Source organism: Schistocerca piceifrons, chromosome 10, assembly GCF_021461385.2.
Source record: "Schistocerca piceifrons isolate TAMUIC-IGC-003096 chromosome 10, iqSchPice1.1, whole genome shotgun sequence".
Taxonomy (NCBI): Eukaryota; Metazoa; Arthropoda; class Insecta; order Orthoptera; family Acrididae; genus Schistocerca; species Schistocerca piceifrons.
The window spans coordinates 119652693-119666654 of NC_060147.1; the positions used below are offsets into that span (position 1 = coordinate 119652693).

A 13962-nucleotide genomic window follows, 5' to 3' on the forward strand; every position below is an offset into this window, starting at 1 on the left:
AGAAGCCAGACTACTGAGGGCCAGATTAGCGAGAGTCTAGTGTATGTACTGCCATTACTTTTAGTGCCTTCAGTAAAGTACGGAGGAGCTGGTGTCACGGTATGAGGGTATTTCTCACAATTAGCATGTGGTCCTCTTACTGCACTTAAGAAAATGCCAAGTGCAGAAGGATACGAACACATTTAACAGCATTATGTGCTGCGTACTGTGGAGGAACAGTTCAGAGATGATGATTGTTTGTGTCAGTATAACAGTGCACCCTGCCATTAATCATCATCTGTGAGGGAATGGTTTGTGGCCAAAGCTCCGACATGAACCAGATTGAAAACCTTTGGGAAGAGTTAGAATGTCAGCTTTGTTCCAGACCCCTATGTTCGTCATTACCTTTTTTGGTTTCGGCTTGCGAGAAAGAGTGAGCTGCCAGTCCTCCAGAGACATTTAGACTCCTCATTGAAATGTCACCAGCACATTTCAAGCCACTGTAAAGATGAAGGGTGGACATACTCCATATTAATGTGCGCCAAAAGGTGTCTGCATAGTTGCAATCATATAGTTTATATTTCTAGGTTCTTCACTTAAAACTTGTTTTGAAGCTTTCAGCGTTTTAGTGACACTCTTGTATGGGTCAAACCGACCTGTGATCAGAATGAGATTTTCACTCTGCAGCAGAGTGTGTGCCAATATGAAACTTCCTGGCAGATTAAAACTGTGTGCTGGACCGAGGCTCGAACTCGGGACATTTGCTCTACCGACTGAACTGCCCGAGCACGACTCACGACCTGAGGTACTGGCAGAATTGAGGCTGTGGGGATGGGTCGTGAGTCGTGATTGGGTAGCTCAGTCGGTAGAGCACTTGCCCGCGAAAGGCAAAGGCCCCGAGTTCGAGCCTCGGTCCGGCACACAGTTTTAATCTGCCAGAAAGTTTCAACCTGTGATAATTCATGCTGTCTTTCTTTATATGAATTCAGTATCCTGTGTAAGCACTATTTGGTATCAGTATTCGAGGTTGCGTTGCACAAGTGCAGTTTCTTTTGGAGCCCGATGACATTTTCCTTGTAACCTACCAATGAACTGAAGTCTGCCACCTACTTCAGCTATGTCTGGGCATACTGACCATTCCATTTCATAACTCTACAAATTTTTGCACCCAGGTATTGACTAGTTGACTGAATTCAGTTGTGAGTCATTTATATTTTAGTCATACGGCAGTACTTCCTTGAATTTTGTGTTGTGCACAAATTTAAAATTCTGAAAATTTAAAGCAAATTGCCACTAATGATGACGGTAAGGAGTTATATGTTTCCATTTATTAGGATAATGATGTAGCATAATATTATGCTTGTAATCATCTCAGCTGGCAATTTTGGAATATATTATTTACTTTTTTGACAAGGAGAGGTCCCAGTGGTGGGAATGACTTTTTGAAACCATCTACAAGAGGATTTAAGTTAAAGTCCCAGGTATCACATCCTGCACGTATACCCCTGGTGACCATAGTTTGCAAGTAATCACTGAAAAACAATTTCAAAATTTCATGCTATTCTGTAGAGTTTTAAAAAAGAAATATTATACGGAATGGTTGCTTAGTGTTAAGGTACAGTCCCCCACATGCCAAAGGTTGTCAGCTCGAATCACCTCGAGTGCCCTCAAATCTTTTATTTTTAAATTTTTAGTGATATAACTTTGATCAATTTTTTTTATTCATTAAGTCATTTAAATGTAGTTGTTTTATTTCTATTCGTTTGTCATGTTTTTTTAATCACTGTATTACCTTTTTCATTTCCTCCCATTTTTCTTCCTGTCATTCTTTTACGACTTGGAATCTTTGTGGATGTGAAGTTAATTATTTTTATTTATCTGTCATAGTATTTAAACATTGAAAATGCCAGTCTATTGGTTAAGAAACACATTGAAAATGCTAGTCTATTGGTTAAGAAACAAAAGATGAAATAAATAAAACAAAATAAAGCATCTGAGGAGATTCAAACCCACAACCTTGGCCATGGAGGACTGTACCTTAACCATTACACTACACAACCTTCTGTACATCATTTCATTTTTAAAGCTCTAGAGCAACATGCAAAATCCCAAAATTATTTTTTGTCGATTGCTCGGTAACTATGGTCCACTAGGACAAATGGCTTCACGGTGCAATACCTCAGATCTCGACCTACACCATTCTATTGGTAGTTTCGGTAAGTCAATTCCACCACTGGGGACCCCTGAGAGGTAATATATGTCTTGTTGTTGGAGACCAGTTGTGACACTGCATTACTCAACATTTCATCCACTTATTCTAACTTTGCAGAAAGTTTACCTTGTGCACATGCCAACCAGACGGTTTCACTTTGAAGTGAACCGGTAGACTCATAATACTTTTAATAGTGTGTAGAATTGTATAGTACATTTTATAGGCACGGTGGGTGCAATGTTTTGATTTATTTTTAATTTTGTTATGACCATCTATGTACAGGATTGCTACAAAGTTTCTAGTGAAATTGCCTTTTAATTTAAAATTATATTGCAGGTGCCAATTGCAGAACCCCATCCTCTGCCACAGCTGTCACCAATTCTGGATTTTCGCCCGATTCAGTTGCTGGAGATCAAAGCACGGGGTCGCTTCGGTGCTGTCTGGAAGGCACAGTACAAAAATGAAACTGTTGCTGTCAAGATCTTCCCACCTCAGGTGAGCCACTATTGGAGACAGCCTCATAATACATCTGTCTCCTAAAACTGCTACATTTGGCATGTTGTTGCTGCTTTTGTTTTTGTTGTTGTTGTTGTTTGTTGTTCTTCTTCTTCGTCTTCGTCCAGTCCAGAGACTGGTTTGATCCTGCTCTCCAAACTAGTCTGTCCTGTGCAAGCATCTTCATATCTGCAGAACTACTGCACTCTACAGCCACGCTGAACCTGCTAACTTGTCCGGCCTCTATGATTTCTCTCCCCCCTCCCACATATGAGCACACTCCATCCATTACCAAACTGATAATAGCTTTATGCTTCAGCATGCGTCATGTCAACTGATCCCTTCTTGTAGTCAAGTGCCATAAATTTCTCCTCTCCCCAATTTGATTCCGTACTTCTTCAGTAACCCAGCTGGATAGTCGAGTGCATTAAAGCACCCCTTTCCAGGATTCAGGGAGGTGCACCAGCTCCGGATCGAATCTGCCACCTGGATGAACAATGAAGGTTGGTATGCTGGCCAACGTGGGTGTGGTTTTCAAAATCGTCTTAGATAAACACTAGTCTGGTTCCCAGATTTCAGCTCAGTTACTGCTCTGTTGACAGTACATTTGACCGTGCGATATACAGGGTGTTACAAAAAGGTACGGCCAAACTTTCAGGAAACATTCCTCACACACAAATAAAGAAAAGATGTCCTCTGCACTCATTCTCAAGAGTCTCTTCCTTAACCTGGTCACCTTGATACTGGCTTCTACTTCATCCATTTGCTGAAAATTCATGACAATTAAGGTTGTTATTATTATACTCTCTGACTGGATACCAAAGTTTCAGTTATTTTATTCCAGACAATGACGTATTAACCACCGCATGCTATGGCATCAGTTCTACCTTACACGCCATTTAAGGTGGATTTTCAGTGTCTAGAGTATGTCCAGCCTATGTAAACAGATATGTTACTGTATACTGTGTTTTTGTGGCGTAACAAGCATCTGTGAATGGTATATATATATGGACATGGCCTTGTACACAAGGTGTAAGTTGTAAAATGTTTTAGTTATGACAAACCTTTTATAACATGCTGTTTTTATCCACGTGACAGCTTGGCATCAGAGCCAGCTTAAAATGGGCACATTTCATAAGAAAAAGATCTTTTTATGACCTAAAGATGACAATAACGTCTGTCAGAACTGATTGTTTTAGGTAAAGAAATGTTTATGAGACGATGGTTTTAGAATGTTTTTAGCAAGTAAAACAGATCGGTCCTTCAGTCTTCTCAAAATGAGAAAATGGAATCACATGTATAAGAAAGTTGAGTTGCCAGGTGTTTCAGTTGTTGCACAGATAAGCCCTTTCACTGTTGCAAAATTAAATTGGTTGCCATAAAATTCAGGATTAGTATAAATTTCTTTATTAGTGCAGTTTGGAACATCACAAACGTAGAAATCGAACTGTAAAAGCAACATCTCCCTTTACAGATGTCTATGACCAAATCTTAACTCGTACAAAAAAGAATAAACAGGCACTTACTGGAGCTCGTTATGCTCAGTTACTTACTACCGCCTTATAGAACATGTTTTTTCAGGGCATTGACAGTTTGACTACCAGAACGTAAAAATTCATGTACAGAAAGGTGAGGCATCGTTCCAAGAGAGAAAGGCAAGGAAAGGATATTTTGTAAACATTTAGTTCAATAGTAGTGTACTGTGAAGGAACGTATATAAAAACCCCAACCTACTGTTGTGCATTGCAGGACAAGGAATCGTGGGCAGCAGAATACGAGGTATACCGACTGCCACGTATTTCTCACGAGGCGATCCTGCAGTTTGTCGGTGTGGAGAAACGTGGAGACAACCTGCAGGCGGAGTACTGGCTGATTACCGCCTTCCACGAGAGGGGCTCACTGTGCGACTACCTCAAAAGCAACCTCGTTACCTGGCCGGAGCTCTGCCGCATTGCGGAATCCATGGCCAGGTGAGCAGCTCTCCAACAAGTTCACAGAACTCGGAAAAGTAGACTGTAATGTTAGTGAGCCACAGTTTGAACCAGCCAACTCGTGCAAACACCTGAGTACAACAATTTGTAGGCATACGTAATGGAACAGTCACATATGCAGTTTCCAGGATACAGGGAAAATACAGCCAGTCTTCAAAGGAGATAGCTTGCAAACCACTTGTGTGTCCCGTATTAGAATTTTACTCACATTTGTCAGAACCTTACCAGATAGGAATAGCATGAGGTATTGAATCCATATGGAGATGGTCATAGGTTTGTTTGATTTACAGAAGAGGATCACAGAAATGCTGAAAAATCTTCATTGGTAGATGCTGGAACGTAGATCCCAGTTATCCAGTGAAAGCTTGCTTACAAGTTTTTTGGAGTCAGTATTAAGAAAAGACTATAGATATATTCTTCTGCCCCTATACAGGGTGGATATGGGAGGAATGATCATACAAAGGAAAAAGATCTGATAAACATGGGCTCCAAAAAGCATACCTTAAGAGCTATAAGCAGAAGAGATGTTTTTTTCCAGTAGCAAAGATACACAAGTGCTTACAGCTCTAAAAGTATGTACTTTAGATCCAATATTGAGTAGAAATTGTTCTCGTGTTTTGTTCCATATGGAAATATGGAAAGCAAAGAGCTTGCAGTAGAACAGATTGGTTTCACAGTATCGAAGATGTGTAAGTGCTCATAGCCCTTGAGGTTTGCATTTTACAGCCCGTGTACACTAGACTTCTTTGCTTCGAATGATCGTTTCTATCACATGTGTGAATATTGACCATTCCTCATGGGACACCCTATCTGTAATTCCTGAGGTGATCATGAATACAGTATCAGACTAATTATAATGTGCACTGAGACATTTAAGCCATCATTCTTCCTGTGCTCCATATGCAGTTGAAATGCACTATGTGATAAAAAGTATCCGGACACCTGGATGAAAATGGCTTACAATTTTGTGGCATCCTCCATTAGTAATGCTGGAATTCAATATGCTGTTGGCCCACCCTTAGCCTTGATGACAGCTTCCACTCTTGCAAGCATACATCCAGTCAGGTGCTGGAAGGTTTCTTAGGGAATGACAGCCCATTCTTCCTGGAGTGCTGCACTGAGGAGAGGCTTTTATGTCGGTTGGTGAGGCCTAACATGAAGCCGGTATTCCAAAACATCCCAAAGATGTTCTATAGGATTCATGTGCAGGCCAATCCATTACATTCAATCAAGTACTGGAAGGTTTCTTGGGGAATGATAGCCCATTCTTCACAGAGTGCAGCACTGAGGAGAGCCATCGATGTCGGTTTGTGAGGCCTGGCACGAAGTCAGCATTCCAAAACATCCCAAAAGTGTTCTGTAGGATTCACGTCAGGACTCTGTGCAGGCCCGTCCATTCATCACCATCATCATCAGTTTTCTGCTATATTAGCAGGTCGTTTGCCTCTCCATTTTCTGCGATCCATTGCTTTCTTCTTAAGGCTGCTGTATGTTGTACCATCCATCATGTCATCGAGTATCTGAAATCTCTTCTTTCCTCACTTCCTTTTCCCTTCTACACAACCTTCTAAAACTGTTTTTATCAGTCCATCATTCTTTCTTAAAATATGCCCAATCCAATTTCTTTTTCTTCTTTTTATTACATCTAGTAACTGTCTTCTCTCTCCCACTCTTCTCAGTACCTCTTCATTTTTTTACTCTGTCCATCCAACTTATTCTTTCCATCCTCCGCCATCTCCACATCTCAAAAGCCTCTAGCCTTTCTCTGTCCATGTCTGTCCTGTTTCCAAGAGAATATTTCTTCATTCAGCATAATTTTTATTTCTTTATTTCCTCCTAGTGCCAATGCTTTTGTTTTCTTTGTGTTAATTTTCATTCCATATTTTTTTCCGTTAGCTTCAATGGTGTCCACGAAATTCTGTAATTCTTTTTCCCCTGTGGCTAGAAGGACCATGTCATCAGCAAACCTCAAACACCCTACACTTCTTCCTCCAATTTCTACTCCTTTTTCATCTAATGAACATTGGTCAATCATATTTTCCAAGTAGAGGTTGAAAAGGGTAGGTGATAGACAGCATCCTTGTCTTACTCCTTTTCATAGTTCGATCCATTTTGTACTTTCTCCTCTCACTTTAACTGAGGCTTTTTGATTAGTGAGTTTACAAGTCTTCTGTTTTTCCAGTCCACTCTCTTTTCCCTCATTATAGTCATCAGCTTGTACCAAACCACATTGTCAAATGCCTTTTCTAGATCTATGAAGCATATAAATAGGTCTCTTCCATTTTCAATAAACCTTTCTCCCAAGATTCGTAGGAGCCCTATTGCATCTCTTATTCCGTCTAAAGGCAAACTGCTCCCTGCCAATATTCTCCTCCATTACTTTTTCAAGTCTCTTATTAATTATTCTTAACATCACTTTGGCTGCATGTGAATTGAGGATGACCGTCCTGTGCTCACTGCATTTCTAGTCCATTACAGGGATAATATTGTCATGTAACCACTCCGCCACTGGCCATGCATTATGAACAGGTGCTCGATCTTGTTGAAAGATGCAATCACCATCCCTGAATTGCTCTTCAACAGTGGGAAGCAAGAAGGTACTTAAAACATCAATGTAGGCTTGTGCTGTGATAGTGCCAAGTAAAACAACAAGGGGTGCAAGCCCCCTCCGTGAAAAACATGACCACACCATAACACCACCACCTCCAAATTTTACTGTTGGCACTACATAAGCTGGCGGACGATGTTCACTGGGGATTCGCCATACCCTCACCCTGCCATCGGATCGCCACATTGTGTACCGTGATTCGTTACTCCACATAACATTTTTCCACTGTTCGATTGTCCAATGTTTACGCTCCTTACACCAAGCGAGGCATTGTTTGGCATTTATCGGCCTGATTGGCTTATTAGCAGCTGCTTGGCCATGAAATCCAAGTTTTCTCACCTCGCCTAACTGTCATGGTACTTGCAGTGGATTCTGATGCAGCTTCGAATTCCTGTCTGATGGCCTGGGTAGATGTCTGCCTATGACACATTATGACCCTCTTCAACTGTCAGCGGTCTCTGTCAGTTTCCACTTGACTATCACATGAGAAACGGTGGACCTAGGGATGTGTAGGAGTGTGAAAATCTTGCATAAAGATGTGTGACATGAGCGACACCTAATCACTTGACAATGTTTGAAGTCCATGAGTTCCGCGGAGTGCCCCATTCTGCTCTCTCAAGATGCCTAGTGGCTACTGAGATCGCTGACATGGAGTACCTGGCAGTAGGTGGCAGCACAATGCACCAAATATGAAAAACATATGTTTTTGGGGGTGTCCGGGTAACTTTGATCACATAGTCAAGGAATGAAAAACTCTTAATATTTGGGAACTCTGATTGATTATATCATTATAAATTGTATCATTTAAAAAGACTGAATAATTGAATTGAGTGACAACATGGTATAATGAGATTAGTTCAATTCTTCTTGGACTTCTTTCTGTCCTGCAACTCTACTCCCCTCCCTCCGTCCCACCCCCCCCCCCCACTCACACTCGCATGTACACATTCTCTGTCTCTTACACTGCTCGTTCTGTTCTCCCCTTCTTTCTCTCCTTCATTATTATTATTATTATTGTTGTTATCATTGTTGTTATTATGAGGCAGACAACAGCTTGGCGTATCAGATGTTAATAGTTCTACAATTTGAGATACCAGTTTCAGCTCCAGGAAGGATGTACCATTTCTTATTTTTGAAAATGCAGTCTAATTGGATGGATAAGAAAATCTACTCACCAAGCGGTGGCAGGATAAAATACGAGGGTGGTTTGAAAAGTTCTCGGAATGGTATAGAAAAAAGTATTTACATCACTGAAACTTTTTTTTATTTTTCAATGTAGTCTCCTTGTAGATTTGTGCACTTGGTCCAATGATGTTCCAGTGCCTTGATCCCATCACGAAAATGAGTTTCCCCCAGGCCTGCAAAGTAGTGGTCAACTACGGCTATCAATTCTTTGTTTGAAGTGAATCTTCATCCACCAAGAAAAATTTTCAGTTTTGGGAAGAGATGGAAGTCTGATGGAGCCGTATCAGGTGAATGAGGCAGGTGTGGCAACAATTCACACCCTAGTTCATGTAATTTTGCCACGGTGATGGCACATGTGTGTGGGCGAGCATTATCATTATGGAAGATGACTTTTTCCTTGCTAAACCTGGCCTTTTTTACATACCTTTTGTTGCAATTTGTCCAGGAAGTAAGCATAGTATTCTCCAGTAATTGTTTGCCCAGTGAGGAAATAATCTACAAATAGAATCCACTTCGCATCCCAGAACACTGATTTCATGACCTTCCTGCCAAAGGAATTGTCTTTGCTTTCTTTGGTGGTGGAGACTCAGCATGTTTCCACTGCTTTGACTGTGGTTTTGTCCCTGGGGTACAGTAGTGTACCCAAGTTTCATCTGTGGTCACAAACCAGCACAAAAAATCTTGTTCGTTTCTCCAGAAACAGGCCAAACATTGTTCCAGTATGTCCATTCTTGTGCATTTATGATCCAGCATCAAGAGTCATGGCACACATCTTGCAGATATTTTTTTTCATTTCTAATTCTTCAGTTAAGATATGATATACCCTTCCAGGTGATATCTGGCAAGCATGGGCAATTTCACGCATTTTCAATCGGTGATTCTCCATAACCATTTCGTGCTCTTTTTGCAATGATTTCTGGAGTAGTGACACATCTTGACTGACCACTGCACGAATCATCATCTAAGCTCTCGCGACCAAATTTAAATTCATTTGTCCACTTGGCAACAGTTGAATATGAAGGAGCAGTGTCCTCCATTGTATTAAGGAAATCGGCACGAATGTCCATTGCTTTAATACCTTTCTGTACGAAGTACTTAACCACTGCTCAAATCTTGATTTTTTTCCATCTTCGCAAATCACAATGCGGGAACAACAATAGAGCCACGTCACCGCCGCAGCTCTCTTCAGAGAGCATTGACGTGGCATGTGTTTACAGGCAACACTCCAACGGTTATCACGTAAACAACTCATTGTGCTAGTGCCATCCTGTCATGGACATTCTGAGAACTTTTCAAACCAACCTCATACATGTAAAGATATTGAAATTTGCAAGCTTTTGGAGCCAGTGACTCCTCCTCCTGACAGAAGGGTTGAAGGGGAAGGAAGAGGAGTGAAAGAAAAAGACTGGTGAGGTTTACGAAATGGGGAGCGTTTGAAAAAGTCGCACAGAACCCCAGAACAGGGGAGACTTACTGGACGCGTTAAGTAGGAGGATGTTGTGGCTGTGTGTTATTTCCCAGGAACAATGGTTATCGCATAACAAAGCTATCTTTCAAGTATTGTAGTAAGGGAGATGAATCCTTGGCACAGTAAGTTCAGTAGCGTTGTTGTGTTCTCTGGCGACAGAGGCAGCAATCCAATAGTATGTGACAACTTGCGGAGGTAGCAGAAACGTGTTGCTGCACTGAAAAACGGTTTTGTGTGTGTGTGTGTGTGTGTGTGTGTGTGTGTGTGTGTGTATTTGGTAATATGGTTTCACTTTGTTTAACATAACATTTTTTTGTTTTTGTTTTGGCATTTTCAGTGTTTATTCACTTTGTCTCAAACTGTACCAGGAGCATGGTGAGCCCATACTTCTTGTTGCATAGGTTGTAAAGAGTACTGAATTTTTTTTAAATTTTAATTATAAAGAAGGAACTGAATGACGTGGATTGTGATGAATCTGACACAACAAAGCTAGGATAAAAGCAGCCAAGGAGGAAGCAAATGACAGCTTAGAATAATTTCAAGAGAGATGCCATTCATCATCGTATATGTAACTATTATAAGAGAAAAGATCATGCAACACTTTCTAAACTATTGGTGTTGATTAAGGAAGACAGTCATCTTAATGACAGTAAATTTTCATTGCTTTTGGCACTAAAGGACAAAGGCTTCATTCAGTTGCCAATTTATTAATGAACAAAAAATGTTGATTGAAAAGACAGATGTTGCATGGCAGTGCAAATTTCTGAGAAGGATGAGGGGTATGACCTTGTAATCTACCCCTACCTCACATCATTTGTTGATTGTCACTGTTTTTATGGTTAACTCTTTTAACAAGTTTGGAGAGGAGTAAGATTTACAATAAACTTTTTACTTATCTTCTTTTCTCGTAGTTGGCTCCAATTCTTCACATGTAGGGGCTGATTCTTGAAGCTGAAATCTTTTGATGTTATAGGTTCTCATGGTTCCAATTGAAATAAGTTTTGAAGTAAGCCTGTTCAAATTTTTTTTGTTTTCTTCATGATAATATATTCTCACATTTTTCTGTATCACACTGTCTATTGAATTTTTAAATTAACAAAGCCAAAATTGCATTGTTATTCCAAATTACAAAAAAAGTCTGATCACATCAGAGGCATGCCCACTACTATCTCACTCTGCGGTATTAACAGTATTCCAAAGGGTTTACAAATTCTCTTGACAAATGAGTTTCTATTAATTCACATTATTATTTCATAAATTAATCCAGAAATAAACATAATATACAGAACTAAATTGCATAATTAATAATAGAAATTTTAAGTGTGCCAAATACTTCATAATTTCAAATGTTGCTAAAAGAAAATAATTTCAACTGTCCATTCAGAGCTAGTACATATCAATTGTAACAAAGAAAATAAAGCTATTTCTTTTTACAGGTTTTAACCTGAAAAATAATACATTGTGTACGAAATCGTATGAAATTCTCTTAGGAAAACAGCTGAGATAATATTAACCTATTCAAAATTCGAAAATTTTTTGGTATCGACTACTTCTGTTGAGCAAAAGTAATGCTAGAAGAGGATGTCTCTTAACAACTTTCAGTAATTTGTGTCTGGGTAAACCTTGGGCCGTCAGCAGTCATTCATTACGTAAAGGTTCAAGTGGTGGATACCTGAGGGGACAACAGCAGTGCCTTAAAAAACGAGGGAGGGGGGACAAATTATTGTACTGTGTGCCAGTACATTAGAAAGTCTTGTGCTAAACATCTTTTTTTTCAAAAGCACAGGTGATTATCATGAAGGGATAAATAATGTCGTTCTTCAGAAGTGTCATTGCAAACGATAAAAAGCTTGTTCAAACAAATTTTGGGGTTGCAGCCAGTCGTCGTTCAATTGAACGACGACCGGCTGCAAGCCCGAAATTTGTTTGAACAGTCAATTCGCCGGGAAAATTTTAAAATTCACGATAAAAAGCTTACATTCTCTGAAGTTGAGAAACTCCTTGCAGAGGTTATGTATCGGGTGACTAGTGAGACATGGTGGGATATAGCAAATGGTGCTATAGGTGTCAACAAAAAGGCAGCCAAAAACAAAAGATGCTGAGGAAGCTGTAATTGTGTATGTGGGAGGGAGAAATGATGTTCACGCAGTTTGAGGTGGGGAACTGTTAGCAGTCAGATCTTGACATTGATATGAGTGGAATTTTTTTCATCACCACAACAACAACACGGTCAGGAATTAAAAATTGAGAAGGAGGTGTTGTGAATGTTCTACAGTATTCTGGAAATAGTTGGCATATCCATACCTTGAGATATTTTGGAATACTAGCTACTGAATAGTTCTTTGCAGTTTCTTTACTTTACTACATTGAGACTAATAACTGTAAATAATTACACTTATTCAGCCTGCACATTGTTCCTTTTTCGCTTTTGTGGTAAATCAGCCGATCTGGTCTTTTTTTCCTGTGATGCTTCAGAACAAGTGCTCCTGTGTTGTTTCAGGGGCCTTATGCACCTGCACGAAGAGATCCCATCCCCCAGGGGAGATCTTCACAAGCCAGCTGTCGCCCACCGTGACTTCAAGTCGAAGAACGTTCTCCTCCGTGCTGATCTCTCTGCGTGTGTTGCCGACTTTGGACTGGCACTGGTACGTTTTGTTTCAGAGGTTGTTGGTATGCAATTGTTTTTATTCCAGTACAGTATGCTCAGGACAGCCTCATGTTTGTCGTTTGACTGATTTCATTTGTGTCATACCCTGAATGACCTGCAGTGATTTTTCAGGTAGTATAATGTGTACAACACCAAAGACTTTTTCATGTCGAATTGACAGATCTAGGGTTCTCTTTTGAAGTAACCTGACTTAGAAGTTGTAATTTATTCACTCCAGGTATGACAAAGAAAATTCAGAACTTCCCATAACAATCAGTACAACAAAGCATTCAAATTCATGTTTGACACTCAGTATACACTCATCTTTGTTTACCAACATAATTACAGTTGTAATTTTTTAGTGACATTAGTTTTGCGACTAAATTACGGAATCTCCCATCTTCTATCTTATTTCTCTTCATTTAACATTTTCCGTACTTACTAAGTGCTTTAACATTCACCCACAGGAATTTGCATATTAATTAGTGCATTCATGTTTTCTGTAAGTGTGACTTTTGTAAAACTGATGTATTTTTTGGAAAATTATATTAATTATGTTTGCTTATTATTGATTGACGTATTAACTTCTCTCTTTACTGAATAACAAGTATAAAGAAAAATCACAGAGGAATAATCAAAATTGAAAAGTATCAATGCAGAACTAAAAGGCAGCTTAGAGACCAAAAGATTTACAAATATGAAACATACATGTGTATCATATTCTCCAGTACTAATAAAAAACTGTTTTATGTCACAGTTTTGAAACATACTATTATAGCACAGTAATTAGCAAAGTTTACTCACAGCAGACAAAATAGTGAAATTTCTAAGTGCCAGTGAGAAGCCTTTGGTCCTGTCCATGCATACTGTTGGCACAGTGTCATTTCAGCCACAGGTGCCATCCAGATAGCATCGTCAGAAGCAATGACTACCAGTCGGTTGTCACTGACAGGGTTTATGTGCCAGCACTGAACTTCATTTGTGTTACCGCCGGCAAACTTCGCAACTTCATTGCTACCCATCATTCGCTTATGCTATCACTGTACGGAAGTGTCGTAGGTTTCCAAAGTGTGACGAGGTACACGGAGGCAAAGTGAGTCGTATAAGAAGTATAGGAATTTTTTTGTGGCCTCGAAGACAATCCCAGAAGAGACGAAATATTATTTGCGCTGCAGACTGTAACATCAAAGGTGTGTGGTGTTTCACTCAGAAATGTACAGAGAGTATGTGTAGAAGCATGGGAATGGTGCCCTGTCCTCAGGAAACAAAGTTTCAGTCCCTGAGGAAAGATATTAGTGGAAGAACTGCCACTGATTTGGACGATTTCCAGGAAGACAGCATTCATCGTACTGCATTGGAATTTTACGACAGTGTCTA

At 39.9% G+C, this 13962-nt stretch overlaps 1 protein-coding gene across 2 annotated transcripts in view; it reads left to right on the plus strand.

Moving 5' to 3' along the window:
• Nucleotides 1-13962, plus strand: part of LOC124719078 (activin receptor type-2A) — a 123368-nt gene that overhangs the window by 84729 nt on the left and 24677 nt on the right. For both annotated transcript variants that reach the window (XM_047244759.1, XM_047244760.1), the window contains exons 5-7: nucleotides 2528-2686; nucleotides 4436-4656; nucleotides 12439-12583. In XM_047244759.1, the coding sequence (XP_047100715.1) occupies nucleotides 2528-2686; nucleotides 4436-4656; nucleotides 12439-12583 (525 nt within the window). The remainder of the gene's footprint in view (nucleotides 1-2527; nucleotides 2687-4435; nucleotides 4657-12438; nucleotides 12584-13962) is intronic.